The sequence below is a fragment of the Anomaloglossus baeobatrachus genome, chromosome 6 (genome assembly GCF_048569485.1).
Source record: "Anomaloglossus baeobatrachus isolate aAnoBae1 chromosome 6, aAnoBae1.hap1, whole genome shotgun sequence".
Lineage (NCBI taxonomy): Eukaryota > Metazoa > Chordata > Amphibia > Anura > Aromobatidae > Anomaloglossus > Anomaloglossus baeobatrachus.
Window position 1 is genome coordinate 178,705,976 of NC_134358.1, and position 22,369 is coordinate 178,728,344.

The window sequence follows — 22,369 nt, forward strand, 5'->3', positions numbered from 1 at the left end:
TGACACCTACACCTGAGCAGCTGACCTCCAGCTATCCAGTTTCTTTAGTGTCATGTTGGAAGTAAACACGGGTTTGAGTTTCAGACCGGTGTCTGCCTTGGATTTGGTAGGTCAGGGCCTAAAAATCTTTGTCCCTTCTGCGATACTGGTATTAGTTTTCGCACCTCAGGGACTTCATATATTTTGGACCCCTATGTGGCTGCACAGGTTGCACCCATGATATGACCAACCAAGAAGAATAAATACAAAATTGCAATGACAGGCAGCACCTATATACACAGGTGATAAAGAGCCAACAAGGCTTTCCCTTCTTTCACATTGACCTTTGCACAGGCTCATTACACACGTCAATACTTCAGTATTTGTTTTTATCTTATTTACAAAAGAAAAAAATATTTTTTTAAAATTTAACATAAAAACCTGGTTTAAGTTATCTTTTGATGAAGCTTCCTTTTAAAATGTACAGATTGTCTAGCGATAAGCCACTGATGAGATGGATGGGGTAGATTTTAAAATTCATGTAAAATACGCACTTTTGACCTCCTCAAACACTGGATACGCGAGGAAGCTCACTTGTATCACTCGCTGTAAAGAAACAATAGCACACAGTCTAATAAGTGACACATCCCTGAAATCAGTGAATCAGCCCCTATCTCTTCCTGTCCTGAGATTACATAGCATAAAATTTCTGACAGATTCCCTTCAATGACCTAAATGTTTATTACCATCACCATTTACATGTTTGTCCTCAGAGCAATGTGACAAAAATACAAATATTAGCAACTACTAGAACACGCTAACTCCCCATTAGGGTCTTACAAGGCTCTAATTTTGACATTAATAAAGAGTGATTCTGGATTTTCTGAAGTCAGCGGCGGGATGCTTGCGCTCCTTTCATGCCCTTACAGATCGGGCTTTGTTCTTCGCAGTGTGAGTAGGTGTGAAGCTGAATGCTAATCACTTCTCTAAATGTGGGATGTATATTGCATCTTTTTCTGTTTTCTGCTATCCTCTCCTCATTTTTTTTTTCTTTATAGGGACACAGCTGGCCAGGAGCGCTTCAACAGTATTACTTCAGCTTATTACAGAAGTGCCAAGGGTATCATATTAGTCTATGATCTCACCAAGAAAGAAACGTTTGAGGATTTACCAAAATGGATGAAAATGATTGATAAGGTGGGCATAATGGATACAAGTGTGACAGCCAGTCCTTTTATGAGAAGACTGAATTGACCATTATGAGTAGTCTCTATATAATGTAAGTTCCTGTACAGGCCAGCATTTCAAATTGGACCCACCATGCCTGTACCTGGGAGTCTTACAAAGAAGGAGGTCTGCTCCTCAGGGTCAAGTGTAGATTACACCTTCTGCGGTGTGAGTTGATGCAGTACTCCTTTTTGGAATCCGTACTATAATAAAGGGGACATTTTTAATTGATCTGTTTGTCCCTGCATCACACATGAAACTATAACTTTCCAATGTATAAGAAAGTGTCTGAATAAGGCCCTGTGCGCACTAGAAAAAGGAATTTTCGAAAATTCCGGAGGCTCAGAAAGATTTCCACACCTGCGGGAAAATGCTGCACCGAAATCCGCATCCAAATCCGCATACGGTTTGTTGCTTTTTGCGGCGGATTTGGTGCAGAAATGCCGCAGCCAGCGTCGGACTGGCTACTGGAGGAATCTCCAGTAATACCAGTCCTGGCCGCGGTCACCTGCACTGAACTCCGGAGCTCCCACCTGAGCTCCGGAGTGCAGCCTAGACTAAACTGCGAGCGCCGAGTGATTGATTCCCCTGCGATTACCGTTTAGTGCAGGCCGGGCTGATCTCCGGAGCTCAGGTGACAGATCCGGAGTGCAGCCCAGCCTCTCTACAGCTGTCACCTGAGCTCCGGAGATCCTAAACTAAACTGCAATCGCCAGGGAAACAATCACTCGATCCTCGCAGTTTAGTCTAGGCTGCACTCCGGAGCTCAGGTGACAGCTCCGGAGTTCAGTGCAGGTAACTGAATCCAGCCCTGGCATTACTGGAGATTCCTCTGGTAGCCAGTCCCGCAGCTACCTGTGGAAAGGAAGTGATAGCAATTGTTTTTGCTGCGGGAATCCTGCAGCAAAACATGCAGCTGTCAAAATCCGCCCAGTGCACACAGCATTTTTTTTCCCCATAGGATTTGCTGGTGATTCACTGCAGAGATGTTCTGAACATTTTCTGCAGCAAATCCGCGGGAAATTCCATCTAGTGCGCACAAGGCCTAACAGTTTTATTGTGCTAACCAAGCTATAGTAAAACATGAGTGATTTCCAATTTGTGTTTAATATAGTATGCGTCCGAGGATGCAGAGCTCCTTCTAGTTGGAAATAAACTGGACTGTGAAACTGACAGAGAAATCACTCGGCAGCAGGGAGAAAAGGTATGGACTTTACCCATTGCATTGAAATTTATGGAATTAGTGTTAGCTCTGCAACAGATATATATATACTAGAAGGTGGCCCGATTCTACGCATCGGGTATTCTAGAATTTACGTATTGTGTAGTTCATGTATGATTTTTGTTATATATATATATATATATATATGTTGTGTGTAGTTACCAAGTGTTTGTGTAGGCGCTGTACATGTTCTGGGTGTTGTCTGGGTGTGACGGGGGTGAGAGCGGTGTTGTATGTGTGTTGCGTTGTTTGTGGAGCGCTGTGTGTCTGTAGCGTTGTGTGTTGCGCGGTTTGTGTGTGTGTGGTGTGTTTTGGGGGGAGGTATGTTTTGTGCAATGTGTGTGTTGTGCGGTATGTGCGTATATTTGTGTGTGCCGCGGTGTTTGTGTGTTGGGTGTTGTGTGTGTGCAGCGTTGTCTGTGTGTGTAGGTGTCTGTGTAGGGCAGTTGTTTGTGGTTCCCAGTGTGTGTGTGTGTGTGTGTGTGGTGTGTTGTGCAGTGCAGTGCGCGCATGTGTGTTGGGGGGGAGGTGTGCACTTTCCATTGTGCTCCATCCCCCATGCAGCGCACTCCCCATCGTGCTCCATCTCCCATGCTGCGCACTTCCCATCGTGCTCCATCCGCCATGCTGCGCACTCCCAAACGTGCACCATCCGCCATGCTGCGCACTCCCAAACATGCACCATCCGCCATGCTGCGCACTCCCAAACGTGCACCATCCGCCATGCTGCGCACTCCCAAACGTGCACCATCCGCCATGCTGCGCACTCCCAAACGTGCTCCATCCGCCATGCTTCGCACTCCCAAACGTGCTCCATCCGCCATGCTGCGCACTCCCAAACGTGCTCCATCCGCCATGCTGCGCACTCCCAAACGTGCTCCATCCGCCATGCTGCGCACTCCCAAACGTGCTCCATCCGCCATGCTGCGCACTCCCAAACGTGCTCCATCCGCCATGCTGCGCACTCTCAAACGTGCTCCATCCGCCATGCTGCGCACTCCCAAACGTGCTCCATCCGCCATGCTGCGCACTCTCAAACGTGCTCCATCCGCCATGCTGCGCACTCCCAAACGTGCTCCATCCGCCATGCTGCGCACTCCCAAACGTGCTCCATCCGCCATGCTGCGCACTCCCAAACGTGCTCCATCCGCCATGCTGCGCACCCCCCATTGTGCTCCATCCCCCATGCTGCACCAGCATCAGCCTCTCTACCCGCAGCATCAGCCTCTCTGTCCCCAGCCTCAGCCCCTCTCTGTCCCCAGCCTCAGCCCCTCTCTGTCCCCAGCCTCAGCCCCTCTCTGTCCCCAGCCCCTCTCTGTCCCCAGCCTCAGCCCCTCTCTGTCCCCAGCCTCAGCCCCTCTCTGTCCCCAGCCTCAGCCCCTCTCTGTCCCCAGCCTCAGCCCCTCTCTGTCCCCAGCCTCAGCCCCTCTCTGTCCCCAGCCTCAGCCCCTCTCTGTCCCCAGCCTCAGCCCCTCTCTGTCCCCAGCCTCAGCCCCTCGCATCCACTCACACACACCCGATCGCATCCACTCACACACACCCGATCGCATCCACTCACACACACCCGATCGCATCCACTCACACACACCCGATCGCATCCACTCACACACACCCGATCGCATCCACTCACAGACACTGACGATATCGCACATACGCGCTGATACTCACAACATCCGGACATACCACATGCCTCTGGCCATGTGATCCTCCGTCAGGTCCTGGAAGATCACAACAGCACAGTATCGAGGCCGAGAAGAAGCAAGCGATATCTCCAGATGCTGTGAGTGTGTGGATGCGATGTGTGTGTGAGGTGTGTGTGAGGTGTTTGTGAGAGTGAGTGCGATCTGATGTGTGTGTGTATGCGTGTGTGTGTGCTGTTATGTTTGTGCGTGTGGAAGTCGCGCCGCTGCAGGACCTTGATTTACTGGTAACTATGCAAGCATGGTTACCAGCGCAACACGTCCCCCGCTCGCACGGGAGCCAAAACCAGCATACGGCGGCGTACGCTGATGTGGGCTCCCGTTGGTGAGGGGGGAAAGGGGGGGGGAGTACAGTACTCACCTGGGATTCGTGGCTCCGTGACCGTGTCAGTTCGGGCAATGCGGGGGGGGGGGGGCGAGAGCTAACGTCTATTGCGTGAGGGGGGCGGGGCGTGGCGTGGGCGAGTTGCCAATGCCTGCAGGGTGCCGGGGCGAGAGGCCAATCTGTGGGGGGCGGCAGAGCCTGGGCGAGCGGCTGGCCAATCCGTGTGGGGGCGCAGCCGGGGCGAGAGGCCAATCCGTGTGGGGGGGCGGGGCCATGGCGAACCCAGCGGCCAATCAGCTTTGTGTCACCGTAAGGACATGTCACGGTGACACTGTCACCGTGACACAATTTTGGAGCATGACAGACAGACAGACAGAATAAGGCAATTATATATATATAGATATATATATATATATATATATATATATATATATATATATATATATATTACTCACATACATATACATATATATATATATATATATATATATATGTATATATATATATGTATATATATATATATATATATGTATATATATATATATATGTGTGTGTATATATATAGATAGATATCTATCTATCTATTATAGATATCTATCTATGTGTGTATATATAAAAAAATATATATTTTTTATATGTGTGTATACTTTGATGAGTTCACACACTTTACATTGCTGCACTATATTGCTGCATTTCGGTGTGAATTCTATAACATATCCTCAGATTCCTCTTGTTTTTCATAGCAAAAATAGCACTGCATTCACCAGACGGACACCTTAGCAGAACTTGAGGGCCCCTATTATAGGTCATTGGGGTTCGTCATGAGACAGATGGATCCAGCATTGTGTGTTTTCTATAAACTGAAGCCACAATGTAGATGTGAGAAAAGCCTACACGCATACATGTAGGAACCTGCATAATACAGTGGTTCAGTCACGTCCTGCATCTGGATATTGTTCCATGTCTGTTAATTGCCTATATTTCTGTGATTAAGTTTGCACAACAGATAACTGGGATGCGGTTCTGTGAAGCAAGTGCCAAGGACAACTTCAATGTAGATGAAATCTTCCTGAAGCTGGTTGATGACATACTAAAAAAGGTAAATGTGTTCTCCATGCCTTATTCAATTATATGAAAGGTCTTCAAAAAGGATTGTTTTATATTGTTTGAAATCTACTGAAACTAAGTTCCAGAATGATGTGTAGTGATGTTATCCATAATTACTTTGTCCTCTGACTTAAAGGGAAGCTGTCACCATGTTTTTCCGCTATAAGCTGCGGCCACCACCAGTGAGCCCTTATATACAGCATTCCAGAATCTATATATATAATTGCCTTATTCTGTCTGTCTGTCTGTCTGTCTGTCTGTCTGTCTGTCTGTCTGTCTGTCTGTCTGTCTGTCTGTCTGTCTGTCTGTCTGTCTGTCTGTCTGTCTGTCTGTCTGTCTTGCTCCAAAATTGTGTCCTTACGGTGACACAAAGCTGATTGGCCGCTGGGCTCGCCATGGCCCCGCCCCCCCCCCCCCGCACGGATTGGCCGCTCGCCCAGGCTCCGCCCGCACACGGATTGGCCGGCCGCTCGCCCAGGCTCCGCCCCCCACACGGATTGGCCTCTCGCCCCGGCACCCTGCACGCATTGGCAACTCGGCCACGCCCCGCCCCCCTCACGCAATGCACGCTCGCTCTGGCCCCGCCCCCCGCACGCATTCCCCGAACCGACACGGAGCCACGACTCCCAGGTGAGTACTGTACCCCCGGGAGCCCACATCAGCGTACGCCGCCAACCCAGCCGATACATACCCTCGCATTGCTGGGGTTGCCGCCGTAAGCTGGTGTGGGCTCCCGTGCGAGCGGGGGACGGGATACGCTGTTAACCATGGTAGCATAGTTACCAGCGCATCAAGGTCCTGCAGCGGCGGAACATACACACACACACGCACACACATAACACACACACATACACATCAGATCACACTCACTCTCACACACACATCACATCGCATCCACACACTCACAACATCCTGGGATATCGCTTGCTTCTCGGCGGCGATACTGTGGAGTGACCTTCCAGGACCTGCCGGAGGATTACATGGCCAGAAGCATGTGGTATCTCCGGATGTTGTGAGTGTGAGCGCGTATGTGCGATATCGTCAGTGTGTGTGTGAGTGTATGCGATCGGATGTGTGTGAGTGTGTTCTGCTGTGTGTGTGTGTGTGTGTGTATGCGATCAGATCTGTGAGTGTCGGCAGAGGAGCACGGCAGGCTGGGAGGAGAGAGGCTGATCCTGGGGAAGGCTGGGAGGAGAGAGGCTGATGCTGGGGGAGGCTGATGCTGGGGGAGGCTGATGCTGGGGGAGGCTGATGCTGGGGGAGGCTGGGAGGGGGGAGGCTGATGCTGGGGTAGGCTGATGCTGGGGTAGGCTGATGCTGGGGTAGGCTGATGCTGGGGTAGGCTGATGCTGGGGTAGGCTGATGCTGGGGTAGGCTGATGCTGGGGTAGGCTGATGCTGGGGTAGGCTGATGCTGGGGAGGCTGAGAGGGTGTAGGCTGATGCTGGGAGAGGCTGGGAGGAGGGAGGCTGGGAGGAGAGAGGCTGATGCTGGGGACAGAGAGGCTGATGCTGGGAGGAGAGAGGCTGATGCTGGGAGGAGAGAGGCTGATGCTGGGAGGAGAGAGGCTGATGCTGGGAGGAGAGAGGCTGATGCTGGGAGGAGAGAGGCTGATGCTGGCGCAGCATGGCGGATGGAGCACGTTTGGGAGTGCGCAGCATGGCGGATGGACCACGTTTGGGAGTGCGCAGCATGGCGGATGGACCACGTTTGGGAGTACGCAGCATGGCGGATGGAGCACGTTTGGGAGTGCGCAGCATGGCGGATGGAGCACGATGAGGGGTGCGCAGCATGGGAGATGGAGCACGATGGGAGGTGCACACCTCCCCCCAACACACACACACACACACACACACACACACACACACTGGGAACCACAAACACCGCTCTACACAGACACACACAGACAACGCTGCACACACACAACACCCAACACACAAACACCGCGGCATACATAAATATATGCACATACCACGCAACACACACACATTGCACAAAACATACCTCCCCCCAAAACACACCACACCCACACAAACCGCGCAACACACACACACACAACGCTACAGAGACACAGCGCTCCACAAACAACGCAACACACAAACAACACCGCTCTCACCCCCCGCCACACCCAGACAACGCCCAGAACATGTACAGTGCCCTACACAAACACTTGGTAACTACAGACAACAACATATATATATATATATATATATATATATATATATATATATATATATATATATACAAAAATCATACATTAACTACACAATACGTAAATTCTAGAATACCCGATGCGTAGAATCGGGCCACCTTCTAGTACTCTATAAAAGAGCCCAGACCGCTCTGTAGAATGTTAAGATTGCCTTTATAATACTCACCTACTGGGCAGTCTGGTCTGATGGGTGTCGATGCTCTCAGTTCGGCGCCTCCTCCATCTTTTTCGATCACTGTCGTCCTGCCCAGACTGATAGAGAGGCCAGCATTGCGCTCATGCGCATGCACACTTTGATCTGCCCTGCTGAGGGCAAAGCAAAGTACTGTAATGTGCTGGCGTGAGCACAGGTCAAAGACCGCCCTCTAGGTGAGTATAATAAAGGTGTTTATGTTACGTTCTACAGAGCGGCCCGGGCACTTATATACAGTGTTTTAGATTGCTGTATGTAAGGACTCACTGGTGGTGACCATAGCTTATAAGGAAAAACCTGGTGACAGGTACCCTTTTAAGCCATTTCGATTGTTTTTTGGTTTCTTGTTTGTTTTTGTTTGTTTTTGTTTGTTTTTGTTTTTTTACAGTTTCTCATGTTACAAAATTGTAATATACAGTGCCTTGCGAAAGTATTCGGCCCCCTTGAATTTTTCAACCTTTTCTCACATTTCAGGCTTTAAACATAAAGATAAAAATGTTAATGTTATGGTGAAGAATCAACAACAAGTGGGACACAATTGTGAAGTTGAACGAAATGTATTGCTTATTTAACCCCTTAACGACCCATGACGTACTGGGTACGTCATGGATCGAGGTGCCGGTAAGCCCCGCCCCCTGCCGCTGGCAGGCGGCGGCGATCCGCACACATATCAGCTGTTATCAACAGCTGACATGTGTGCCTGCTAGCCGCGGGTGGAATCGCTTCCACCCGCGGCCATTAACCCCTTACATTTCGCTGCCAAAATTTTGGCAGCGATATGTATATGGGCGCCGCCATGATAGTCACTTACCCCGCCCCCACCGGAAGTCACGTGACATGATCACGTGACTTTCGGCGGTTGCCATGGTAGCACAGGGTCATGTGATGACGCCTGTAGCTAACATGACTCACTTCCTCTCAATGCCTGAATACAGCCGGCATTGAAAGTGAAGCAGCAAATCTGCAGTTCTCAGCTCTGTAGCTGAGATCTGCAGATAGTGCAAAGGATCGGATTGCTGATTGCTATAGCCCCCTAGGGGGACTAGTAAAATAAAAAAAAGTAAAAAAAAAAAGTTTTAAAAAATTAAAAAAAAATAAAAAACCCTAAAAGTTCAAATCACCCCCCTTTCACCCCATTGAAAATTAAAGGGTTAAAAAAATAAAAAATACACACATATTTGGTATCGCCGTGTTCAGAATTGCCCGATCTATCAAAATATAAAATCAATGAATCTGATCAGTAAACGGCGTAGTGGCAAAAAAATTCCAAACGCCAAAATTACGTTTTTTGTTCGCCGCAAAATGCAATAACAGGCGATCAAAACGTAGCATCTGCACAAAAATGGTACCGTTAAAAACGTCAGGTCGACACGCAAAAAATAAGCCATCACTGAGCCTCAGATCCTGAAAAATGAGAACGCTGCGGGTTTTGGAAAATGGCGCAAAACGTGCGCCACGTTTTTTGGACAAGCTTGTGAATTTTTTTTAACCCCTTAGATACAAGTAAACCTATACATGTTTGGTGTCTACAAACTCGCACCGACCTCAGGCATCACATGGATACATCAGTTGTACCATATAGTGAACACAGTGAATCAAATATCCCAAAAACTATTGTACGATCACACTTTTTTTGCAATTTTTCCGCACTTGGAATTTTTTTGCCGTTTTCCAGTACACTATTTGGTAAAACTTATGGTTTCATTTAAAAGTACAACTCGTCCCGCAAAAAACAAGCCCTCATATGGCAAGATTGCTGGAAAAATAAAAAAGTTACGCCTCTCGGAAGAAGGGGAGCAAAAAACAAAAACGGAAAGTGCCCGGGGGCTGAAGGGGTTAAACTTTTTTAAAAAATAAATAACTGAAAATTGGGGCATGCAATATTATTCAGCCCCTTTACTTTGAAGCGCCACCTTTAGCTGCGATTACAGCTGCAAGTCGCTTGGTGTATGTGTCTATCAGTTTTGCACATCGAGAGGCTGAAATTCTTGCCCATTCTTCCTTTGAAAAGAGCTCGAGCTGAGTGAGGTTGGATGGAGAGCGTTTGTGAACAGCAGTTTTCAGCTCTTTCCACAGATTCTCAATTGGATTCAGGTCTGGACTGTGACTTGGCCATTCTAACACCTGGATAACTTTATTTGTGAACCATTCCATTGTGGATTTTGCTTTATGTTTTGGATCATTGTCTTGTTTGGAAGACAAATCGTCCCAGTCTCAGGTCTTTTGCAGACTCCAGCAGGTTTTCTTCAAGACTGGTCCTGTATGTTCCTCCATCCATCTTACCATCAATTTTAACCATCTTCCCTGCTGAAGAAAAGCAGGCCCAAGCCATGATGCTGCCACCACCATGTTTGACAGTGGGGATGGTGTGTTCAGGGTGATGAGCTGTGTTTTTATGCTTTTATGCCAAACATATTGTTTGGCATTGTGCCCAAATAGTTCGATTTTGGTTTCATCTGACCAGAGCGCCTTCTTCCACATGTTTGGTGTGTCTTCCAGGTGGCTTGTGGCAAACTTTAAACAACACTTTTTATGGATATCTTTGAGAAATGGCTTTCTCCCTGCCGCTCTTCCATAATGGCCAGATTTGTGCAGTGTACGACTGATTGTTGTCCCATGGACAGACTCTCCCACCTCAGCTGCAGATCTCTGCAGTTCATCCAGAGTGATCATGGGCCTCTTGGCTGCATCTCTGATCAGTGTTCTACTTGTTTGACACGAAAGTTTGGATGGACGGCTGGGTCTTGGTAGATTTGCAGTGGTATGATACTCCTTCCATTTCAGTATGGTCGCTTGCACAGTGCTTCATGGGATGTTTAAGTTGTGGAAATCTTTTTTTAACGAAATCTGGCTTTAAACTTCTCCACAACAGTATCATGGACCTGCCTGTTGTGTTCCTTGGTCTTCATGATGCTCTCTGCGCTTTAAACAGAACACTGAGACTATCACAGAGCAGGTGCATTTATACGGAGACTTGATTACACACAGGTGGCTTATATTTATCATCATCAGTCATTTAGGACAACATTGGATCATTCTGAGATCCTCAATGAACTTATGGCGTGAGTTTGCTGCACTTAAGGTAAAGGGGACGAATAATATTGCACGCCCCAATTTTCAGTTTTTTTTTTTTTTTTTAAGTTTAAAATAAACAATACATTTCGTTCAACTTCACAATTGTGTCCCACTTGTTGATTCTTCACCATAAAATAACAACTTTTATCTTTGTCTGAAGCCTGAAATCTGAGAAAAGGTTGAGAAATTCAAGGGAGCTGAATACTTTCACAAGGCATTGTATCTGGAAAATTGAAGGATACACTGGTGATCCATATGCATCCAACTTTTCTCACATTGTACCGGTTTCTGAGTCAATCGCAGCATGCTGAATACAGAAGAGAAAAAAACACATTTGCACAGAGTCACTGAATAACTTTGGTTCTAGTGCAATCCCTTTTTTTTTTTTTTTCTTTTATATTCAATTAGATTGCACTTGTCTAATTTATATGCTCATCGGTAACCTAAAAGCGGCTCTGTCCCCCCCCCCCCCCCTCTGACTCAGGCAGTATTCCTTGTGTGAGTGTGGAGGAGGGCTGCAGGGAAGCGCACTCTTCTTACGGATTGTCTCAACACCTGCACTGTAATGCAGCTACTAAGACAGAGTGAACCATAACACTATAAATGCTGACCAATTACTAAAGAGAAAAGTTTACTCTCTAAATGCTGCTGTAAGAGATTCTCTTCTGTTGCTGCAGTTGAAGGCTATGTGCGCACTAGAAAAGTGATTTTTCTCAAGAACATTTCTTGAGAAACTTCTGGGAGTTGAAGATTACCGCACCTGCGGTAAAAAAAAAACACGGGAAAAACGCATGCGATTTTGCCGCGGTTTTTCTGCAGGTTGGTCCCTGCGGTTTTGTTATGCTGAACTGCAATAAATAATATAGATAATAGATAGACAGATAATGGATAGAGGGAAAGATGGATAGATGAATAGATAGATGAGAAAGACCTATATAATGTCCCACCTCCCTGCATATTCTAAGCTGGCACCCTTTAGTGACTTTCATGTGGCACTAAAGGGTGCCTAGCCTTGTATTTAGCCAAAAAATAAATTAAAAAAAAAAATGACGTGAGATCCCCCCCATCTTTTGTAGCCAGCTAGGGTAAAGCAGACGGCTGCAGCCTGCAGACCACAGCTGGCAGCTTTACCTTGGCTGGTAACCCAAAACAGAGGGCACCCCACGCTGTTATTTTACATTAAATAAATATTTTAAAACAAACGTGTGGTCCCCCCCAAATTGGATCACCAGCCAAGGTAAAGCGGACAGCTGGGGTCTGATATTCTCAGACTAGGGAGGTTACTGTTATTGGACACTCCCCAGCCTAAAAATAGCAGGCTGCAGCCGCCCCAGAAGTAGCGCCTCCATTAGATGTGCCAATCCTGGCGCTTCACCCCAACTCATCCCGTTGCCCTGGTGCGGTGGCAAAAGGGTAATATATGGGGTTGATGCCAGATGTGTAATGTCACCTGGCATCAAGCCCTGGGGTTAGTGATGTCACGCGTCTATCAGATACCCGACATCACCAACCCAGTCAGTAATAAATAAAAAAATAGACAACAAAAAAAGTTTTATTTGGAAAAAACACTCCCCACATTCCCTCTTTCACCAATTTATTGACAAGAACAATCAAATCCTGGTCCGGCGTAATCCAGTAAGGGGGTCCCACGGCGATCCATACCATAGTCACTGTCCCAGTCAATGAAGAACAGAATGTTCCCCATTGGCTGGGAGAGCAATGCAATGACTTGAGCTAACCTCATGAGGTCAGCCTAGGTCACTGCAGGGGATGCCGAGCGCTGCCATCAGGAGGTTAGATGAGATCATTACCTGCTGTGATGATCACTTGCAGTCCTGCCATCAGCGCTGTCACTGACTTCTATTCCCGCCGCGTTCTCAGCAGTATCGCGAGAGCCCGTGACGTCACCGCTAGTGACAGTCTCGGGCCGCGGGCATAGACGGCAGTGACAGCGGTGACGTCAGGAGGCAGGAGATCGTCACCGCAGGTAATGATCTCATCTCACCTCCTGACAGCAGCGCTCGGCATCCCCGCGGCTGCACGCACTGCAGCGTGACAAGCTGCTGATACTGCGGGCAGACACTGACACACAGCAGTGCAGGCAGCCGCGGGGCTGGAGCGGGACACAGACTGCACGGGCACCCGCCGGAGGTCACACGGAAGTGCGTCTGTGCGGCGTCCAGGGAGTGTGACGTCTGTGTTTACTCTGCTCCGCTTCCTTTTCTGTCATAATGACATCACTCCCTGCAAAACCACAGGCATTACCGCAGGTAAATCGCGGCTATACCGGGGGTATACCGCACATCATTTGCTACCTGCGGTATACCCCCGGTATTTCGCAATTACATTACAGTGAATGGAGTGAAATTCCGCAGGTACCTGCGGAAAAGAAGTGACATGCACATTTTCTCAAGAAATTTTCTCAAGAAAATCTTCAGAAAGAATTTTCTTGAGGAAAAAAACGCAGTGTGCGCACAGCTATTTTTTTTCCCCATAGGTTTTGCTGGGAAATGTCTGCAGCAAAACCGCGGGTAAAAACCAGGGCTGTGGAGTCGGTAAGCCAAACCTTCGACTCCCGACTCCTCAATTTCTCTTGCACCGACTCCGACTCAGGCTCCTACATATATTGCTTATAGTTAGGTGAAAAATTTCTTGTAGTACATGTGTATGTGAACATCAGACATTTAATAATTTTTATGATACAATAATCAATATATTTGGATAGAACATAAAATATATTAATTGGATACAACTTTAGAACACAAAAAACTGTAATAAATTGTAAATATGTAATACAATATGTAATATACAGTAGACTACATATATATCTTGTGTGTGTGTGTGTATGTATGTGTGTATATATATATATATATATATATATATATATATATAATTATACATATATTACATATTTACAATTTATTAGTTTTTTGTGTTCTAGAGTTGTATTCTAATAAGTATATTTTATGTTCTATCTAAATATCTTGATTATTGTATCATAAAAATAATTAAATGTCTGATGTTCACATTGTACTACAATACATTTTTCACTTAAATATAAGCATTATACTAAATATTATTTTGTAAAATATTCAGCACATTCTGCATTGCACTACTGTCCCCAATTTATTATATATTTTAGGAGTCGGTGCATTTTATACCGACTCCGACTCCACCAAAATGAGCTCCGACTCCACGACTCCGACTCCACAGCCCTGGTAAAAACCGCCTAGTGCGCACAGGGCCTTAAGGCAGATGGTGGCTATGTAACACAGCTGGCATATGTTTTGTCTAAAATATGCTCTCCTGAGATGGCTTCATTCACTCTTTATCCATGAAAAAAATACACATCAAAGGTCATTTTGTGATGACACATTGCATTTTAAACTCAGTAGGGATTGATATGTCATTGTAGTGAGGGGTAGGCCATGAATCATTTTCATACCTAAAGTTCTGAAATGCTGTTTAATAGTTGTTTTTAAGACAATCCGCTCTGTACACTCTCTATAAACGCACTTGCTCTCAATGCTATACAGATGCTCGCTTAATTTCTCAATGCTATGCTAGCGCTCGCTCTGCCCACGCTAAATGTATGTGGTATATGCGGCTCCCCAGCATCAGGAAGAGACGCGGCTTATGTGGAGTGAGAACACCAGCCAGCCCGCAGCTGTGACCCACTTTGTCCTCTTTAATGCTAATAATCAATGTGCATAGGACTGGGTGGTATTTTTGTTTTTTTAAGACATGTGCCCATACTGAATTGTAAGGATTTACATGCTGATCCACTTTTACATCCGGATAGAATCCAGAACAGTTCCGTGACCACACATGCGAATGGGAAAACATCAGCATAAAACGAGAACTACAATTTTTAGCACCTTTTTTTTCTGAACTTCATAGGGATCTTTTTTTTTTTTTATTTAATTTTTAGTTTAAATGCTCTGTGAGGTAGCGACCACCAATGTGGTAAATGGTCACTATATGTCACAGTGGAGAAGGTACCTGCGATATTTAAACGGAAGAGGTTGCTATGGGACTTGTAGTCCACAAAGGTTTCTTGCTGCATATAAGGGTCAGGTTCCCTTTAGTAATCCCAGTGTGCTGTGCAGGTCTGTGAATCACAGACCTCCACCTGTGGGTGTGTCCAGCTTGATTTAGGAGACTGGCAGTGTGTGTCATGAGAGTGAGAGCAGAGCAGAGAGCTCTGGATGGAGCAACCTGTGTGGAGGCTGAGCACAGGGCTCTGAAATTGAGTCTGAGTCGAGACTGAGGTGAGTGCAGCCAGGCTAGGGCTGTAGGGTCGAACCTCTCCTGGAGGAGACACAGACCTAGTGGTCTGCAGAGGGCCCTGGGGGCTGAGAAGGAACCTCAGCTAGAGGTGTCTGCTGGCAGGTGCCAGAGAGTGGGGAAAGTGGTTAAACTTCCACTATGGACTTATAATGGACTGGAAGCCATGGTATGTGGATAGTTTATGTACAAGAGCAGTTTATGTTGGGAGTATTTTAAATAAACTGCTGGAATTGTTATAAAGAGACTGTACGTGTGTTGCTGACGCTACCTGACGTGTGGCCCCCATACACTCGGGGCCCACACCGTCACAGCTCGTTGTCTGAATTATCCTTAGAAAACTGCCAGTCTTGGTCATCAGACCAGTAGTGGGACCTACAGGTGCAACACAGGCGCAGAAATTCAACCCCCCCCCACCACCACCACCACCACCACTCACCCAAAAAAAAAAAAGGGCCATAATTTGGTAGAGCACCACAGAGTCCACTGCTGCACAACACTTTCGCAGGAAGAAAAGCTTTTCCTGAGCTGCACCAATCCTCTGGAACGCTCTACCCCAAGAAGCTAGGACAAATCACAACTTGCTCAGCTTCAGACGCTCCCTAAATACGCCTATGGCGGCCTATCACACTCTCTAGCCAAACTAAATTTACATAGACCCTCCACACCTTCTCAGAACATAACCCCACGTCAAACTCCATGGCACCCAAAAGCATCTCGTGTCTCTGGCCAACTGGTCCAGGAAGCCATTATCTAACCCCCATTTCCTTAACCCCATAGCGACGGCCTAACGTCTCAAGACGTCGGAAAAACAGGGTACTTATTCTGTTCCGACGTCTTGAGACGTCAGGCCGGAAAAAGCTTGTAGCGCCCCCCAGTGACGAAAAATCTCGGGGGTTTCAGCTACCGGAGGTAGCTGAGACCCCCCAAGATTATGAATCGGGGTGTTTTTTTTGGACCCCGTTAATGCGATCGCCGGTATACACCGTATACCGGCGACAACATTAAAAAAAAAAAAATGGCCGGTAAAATTGATTTATTTCTCATCTGACGTGATCAAACATGTCAGATGAGAAATAAATATAATCCTCTAGTGCCCCCAAAGCCCCCGGTACCGGAGAGTCCCCCCACCACCCCTACCCCCCCTCCGGAAAATCCAAGATGGCGCCGACGCGCGCTGAAAACTGCCGCCGCCGCCGGCTCTGTATTCATTTCCCTCCGATCTGAAATGATCAAACATTTCAGATCGGAGGGAAATGTCCTCCCCCTGACCCCTCCTCCGGTACACCGGAGATCTCTGGTCCCCGGAGCCCCCTCCGGTTCTCCAGAGCCGCCTACCCCCTCCCCCCTCCGGAGCGTGGAAAATGGCGGCCGCATTCATCCTACTCTTTCTGCCGCATGTGACACGTCACATGCGGCAGAAAGTTGTCCCCAGGTCCCCCCGTCACCCTCCGTCACCCCCCCCCAGCCCCCGGTCATACGTTACCTGTCTGCTGGTGCTCCGGCCCCGCGATCACGCCGCCTCCTTCTCTTGAATGCTGGCGGCGCATGCGCAGACAGCGGCTGTCAGCTGGATCCCTGCAAGCAGGGATCCTGCTGACGTCGCTGATGCACAGGCTCCACTGTGGACCGGGGGAGGGTGAGTGCAGTGATCTGCAGCCACACTCCTCACATGGAGAGGCTGCTGTTCCAGAAAATGGGGGGTACGTTCTGTGAGCGTGCCCCTCATATTCTGGAATGAGGTTACTGCAGGTCACTCTGCCCTAGGTTGGACCGGGGCAGTGTGAGTGCAGTATTCTCAGATTACTGCACCCACACTGCTCATGGAGAGCTTGCTCTTCCAGAAAATGGGGGATACGTTCCCTGAACGTGCCCCCCATATTCTAGAAGATCCAGAGACGGCGTGGGACCTCAAAAATGGATTACAGCGACCGAAATTTATTTATTTACAATAAATTGGTAAAAGAGGAATGTTTCGGGGAGTTTTTTTTCAAATAAATTTTTTTTTTGTCTTTATTTTTTTCTATTTCTTGACTGGGTTAGTGATGTCGGGTATCTGTTCAGATGCCGTGACATCACTAACCCCAGGGCTTGATGCCAGGTGACATTACAGCTGGTATCAACCCCATATATTACCCCGTCTGCCACCGCACCAGGGCGCGGGATGAGCTGGAGCGAAGCGCCAGGATTGGCGCATCTAATGGATGCGCCACTTCTGGGGCGGCTGCGGCCTGCTATTTTTAGGCTGGGAAGAGTCCAATAACCATGGCTCTTCCCACCCTGAGAATACCAGACCCCAGCTGTCTGCTTCACCTTGGCTGGTGATCTAATTTGGGGGGACCCCACGTTTTTTTTTTTTTTTTTAAAAAACGCCTGGGGAGCCCTCCAAATTGATCACCAGCCAAGGTGAAGCTGTCAGCTGTGGTTTGCAGGCTACAGCTGTCTGCTTTACCCTAGCTGGCTATCAAAAATAGGGGGGACCCCACGTCGTTTATTTTAATTAATTTTTTGGGGGGCTAAATACAAGGCTAGGCACCCTTTAGTGCCACATGAAAGGCACTAAAGGGCGCCAGCTTAGAATATGCAGGGGGTGGGACGTTATATTTGTTTGACATCTATCCATTCATCCATTGTAGCATTTTAGGCTGTGCGCCCACAATCGGGATTTGCAGCGTTTTGGGCGCAGAGTGTTTTCCCTGCGTCCATAACGCTGCATTGTGCAGTAGAAGCACAGTGGAAGGATTTTTAGAAATCCCATGCCCAATGTGCTTGCCCAATGTACTTCTCTTCTCCGCAGCATAAACCGACCTGTGGCGCAGCTTCCCGAGCCTCAGCATGTCAATTTATGCTGCGGAGATGAGTGTTCTCTGCAGGTAGCATAGAACTCCACAGCGGCCTGAACCCAAATCGTGGGCATGGGCAGCTGCGTTCTCCCGTGGACAACACTCACATCTCTGCAGGAGGCTGACACTGTGTACTAGACGCCGTGTCGCTGGATCATGGCCACATAGCCTAAAAGTGAGACATTTGTTGCTACAGCAACATTTTTGTGAAGTACCTGTGGATTCAAAATGCTACTATACTCCTGAATAAAATCCAGTTTCCAAAATGGAGTCACTTGTGGGGGGTTTCGAATGTATAGGTACCCAAGGGGCCCTGCAAATGTGACATGGTGCCCGCAATTTATCTCAACTTTTCCAGAATTCAAATGGTGCTCCTTCCATTCCAAGCCCTCCCATTTATCCAAACAGAGGTTTTTGGCCACATGTGGGGTATCCCTGTGCTCATAAGACATTGGATAACAACCTGTTGGGTCCACGGTTTGTTGTTGTCTCTTGAAAAAGTGAGAAATTTGATGCTGAAGCAACATTTTTGTGAAAAAAATGAAAATTTTCAATATGGCAACCTAAGCTTATCAAAATCTGTGAAGTATTCGTGGATTCAAACTGCTCACTATACACCTAGATAAAAGCCTTGAGGTGTCTTGTTTCCAGAATGGAGTCACTTGTGGGGGACAGCCACTGTTTAGGCACCTCAGGGGCTCTCCAAATGCAACCTGGCGTCCGCTATTGATTCCAGCCAATTTTGCAGTCAAATGGCACTCCTTCCCTTCCGAGCCCTGCTGTGCACCCAAACAGTTGATTTCCACCACATATAAGGTATCGCCAAACTCAGGAGAAATTGCACAATAAATGTTATGCTGAATATTTTCCTTTTACTCTTGTAAAAAAAAAAGCTACCTGGTTGAAATAACAATTTTGTGGTAAAATTTTATTTTTTTTTTTTCATGGCTCAACGTTATAAAATTCTGTGAAGCACCTGGGGGTTCAGGGTACTCACCAAACATCTAGATAAATTCCTTGAGGGGCCTAGTTTCCAAAATGGGGTCACTTGTGCGGGGTTTCTGCTGTTTAGGTACCTTAGGGGTCCTCCAAATGTGACATGGTGCCCGCAATCTTTTTCAGCCAAATTTCCTTTCCAAAATTCAAATATTGCCCCTTTCGTTCCAAGCCCTCCCATTTGTCCAAACAAAGGTTTCAGACCACATGTGAGGTATCACCGCGCTCATAAAAAAGTGGTTAACAAACCTTGAGGTCAAATTTTTGGAATTACCTCTTGAAAAAGTGAGAAAATTGATGCTAAAGCAACATTTTTGAGAAAATTATTAAAATTTTCAATATGACAACGTAACGTTAACAAAATCTGTGAAGTACCTGTGGATCTAAAATGCTCACTATACCCCTAGATAGAATCCTTGAGGGGTCTAGTTTCCAAAATGGTGTCACTTGTGAGGGATTTCTTCTGTTTAGGTACCTTAGCGGACCTGTAAATGCAACATGGTGCCCGCAATCTATTTCAGCCAAATTTGCTTTCCAAAATTCAAATATTGCTCCTTCTGTTCCGAGCCCTCCCATTTGTCCAAACAGAGGTTTCTGATCACATGTGGGGTATTGGCGCGTTCATAAGAAAGTGGGGAACAAGTTTTGGGGTCCATTTTGTTGTGTTATTTCTTCTAAAAGTGAATAAATTTGGGTTAGAGCAACATTTTTAGGTAAAATTTAATTTTTGCTTTTTTTTCATTCCACATTGCTTTTGTTCATGTGAAGCACCTGAAGGGTTAATAAACTTCTTGAACGTGGTTTTGAGTACTTTGGGGGGTGCAGTTTTTAGAATGGTGTCACTTTTGGGTATTTTCTATCATCTAGGCCTCTCAAAGTCACTTCAAATGTGATGTGGTCCCTAAAAAAATGGTTTTGTAAATTTTGATGTAAAAATGAGAAATCGCTGATAAACTTTGAACCCCTCTAACTTCCTAACAAAAAAAAATTTTGTTTCCAAAATTGGTCTGATGTAAAGTAGATAAGTGGGAAATGTTATTTATTAACTATTTTGTGTCACAGAAATCTCTGGTTTAACGGTATAAAAATTCAAAAGTTGAAAATTGCAAAATTTTCAAAATTTTTGCCAATATTCAATTTTTTTCATAAATAAACGCAAAAAATATTGTCCTAAATTTGGTACTAACACGAAGTCCAATATGTGACGAAAAAACAATCTCAGAATCACCGGGATCCGTTGAAGCGTTCTAGAGTTATAACCTCATAAAGTGACACTGGTCAGAATTGCAAAATTTGGTCTGGTCATTAAGGTGAAAATTAGCTCCGTCACTAAGGGGTTAAGATGGCTGGATTGTCATTGTAAATAAGCACTTGTACCTTGTTGTCCCCCCCCCCCCCGATCGCATTGCAGATTGGAAGCTCTCACGAGCAGGGTTGCCTTTATTTCCTTCAATTATTGTATTTTCTATAACTGTTATTTGTTTGTATATGAACCTACTGAACTGTAAAACGCTGCGGAATATGTTGGCGCTATAGAAATAAAGATTATTATTATTATATTATTAACACTAGAAGTCCCAGAGAGGGATCATTTGACATTTCTACCATTAGAACCCTATGGAGCTCGAAATTCCTGGGATTTCTGGTGTTAAATGTGTAACTTACTGTGGATTTTGGATGTATTTTATAACCAAATACAATGTTTTGTCTTTGTAGCATCACTATTCCATATAGTAACCCCTTAATATGTCTTGTGCAGATGCCGCTGGTTATGATGCGGAGCGAGTTATCCAACAGCATTTTATCTCTTCAACCAGAGCCAGAAGTCCCTCCAGAGCTGCCTCCACCTCGAGCACCGGTCCGTTGCTGTTGATTTCCTGCTGACACAGCAGGAGGGTGACATTCAGTCCGTGTCCTGTGATACAATCATTAGGAAGGTCCCATTTTGCACTTGTTTCTCAGTTAAATTTGTAAATATGTAATCAACGAGCAAAGGTTTTAAGTCCGAAGTGTTTCTTTTGCTCACCGGAGCAATGGTCCAGAGCTTGCACTATATGAATGGGCTCTGGACTGGAAGGATTGGCCCATCTATCGAAGCGCTGTACCGCAGTGGTTCCTGCAAAGCACTTTATTTCAGGCTCCACTAGTTGTGTAGTTTTTAGTGTTTTCAGCTCAAAAGTTTGGTTTCTTGGTTACCAATCTCTTTGGATTTTTTTTAATTATATCTAGAAGCATATACGGTGCTTTGCTAATTGTATTATCACTCCAAAATATTTAACTATTTAAGGTTTCCAGTAAATAAAATGCTTCCATATACAGTATTATATTTAGTTTATAAAACAGTGCAATTATTTTAATATTCTTTTTAATTGTAGCAATAGTTGGTTACTGGACTTGCCACGAATATTAATGTTTGCTCCAGTAATATTTATTAACGTCTAATATTGAAGGATATTTTGTTTTATTGTTTAGTTTTTTTTCTTCTTCTGCTCTAGTAGAGTTTCTATAACATGAGCTGTCAATGCCCCTTCTGTTCTCTCTAATGCTCCTTGCACAGGATTTGTGTGGTATTAAGGCACGCTGAAGAAACCGAACACATGTGGTTTATGAACTCGATGGAGACTTCTTTGCACACAGCATTTAATGGGCTGACTTGGAAGTAAGGACTGAAGAGACTGCTAAGAAAGCAGCACTACTGTTCCATTTGGGAATGGAAATAAAACTGTTTTTTATTAGTATCCAGCTACTAATCTTTGCATTTAACCATTACACTTTGGATTTTTTTTTTCCCCAGGGGGGGTTGGAAAAGTATGACATTACACCTAAATGGCACATACTGTTTTCATAACGGTGGTTTTGTGAAATACGTCTTTGATATCTTTATTGAAATGCACTGTATAATCCATTGTGGACAGAGCAGTGCCGGGATATACATTTGGATAAATGTGTGTCTTTGTGGTATTTGAAGCAACATAGTATTTCTAACTAATGTAGTGAAAATAAACCTTTTTTATTTATGAATATTTGTGTATTATTTGTCAGATCCTGATGCTTCCATTTTATTCTACTATTCATAAATTGATAGCTGTTTTGGTGCCCATAGAATGCCACACCATCTAGCCTGATGGAAGAAGGGTCCACGGGCAGGAGAGTAACTGGTGGGTGCAGGGCTTCCATAAAGTCTGTTTGGCCCATTTGAGAAGA

General features: G+C 46.0%; 1 protein-coding gene across 1 annotated transcript in view; it reads left to right on the top strand.

Moving 5' to 3' along the window:
• Positions 1 to 22,186, top strand: part of RAB12 (RAB12, member RAS oncogene family) — a 53,837-nt gene extending 31,651 nt beyond the window's left edge. Inside the window, exons 3-6 of the mRNA XM_075316396.1 lie at positions 1,038 to 1,176; positions 2,321 to 2,410; positions 5,448 to 5,552; positions 20,925 to 22,186. Of these exons, the coding sequence (XP_075172511.1) occupies positions 1,038 to 1,176; positions 2,321 to 2,410; positions 5,448 to 5,552; positions 20,925 to 21,038 (448 nt within the window). The 3' untranslated portion in view covers positions 21,039 to 22,186. The remainder of the gene's footprint in view (positions 1 to 1,037; positions 1,177 to 2,320; positions 2,411 to 5,447; positions 5,553 to 20,924) is intronic.
• Positions 22,187 to 22,369: the final 183 nt, after the last annotated feature.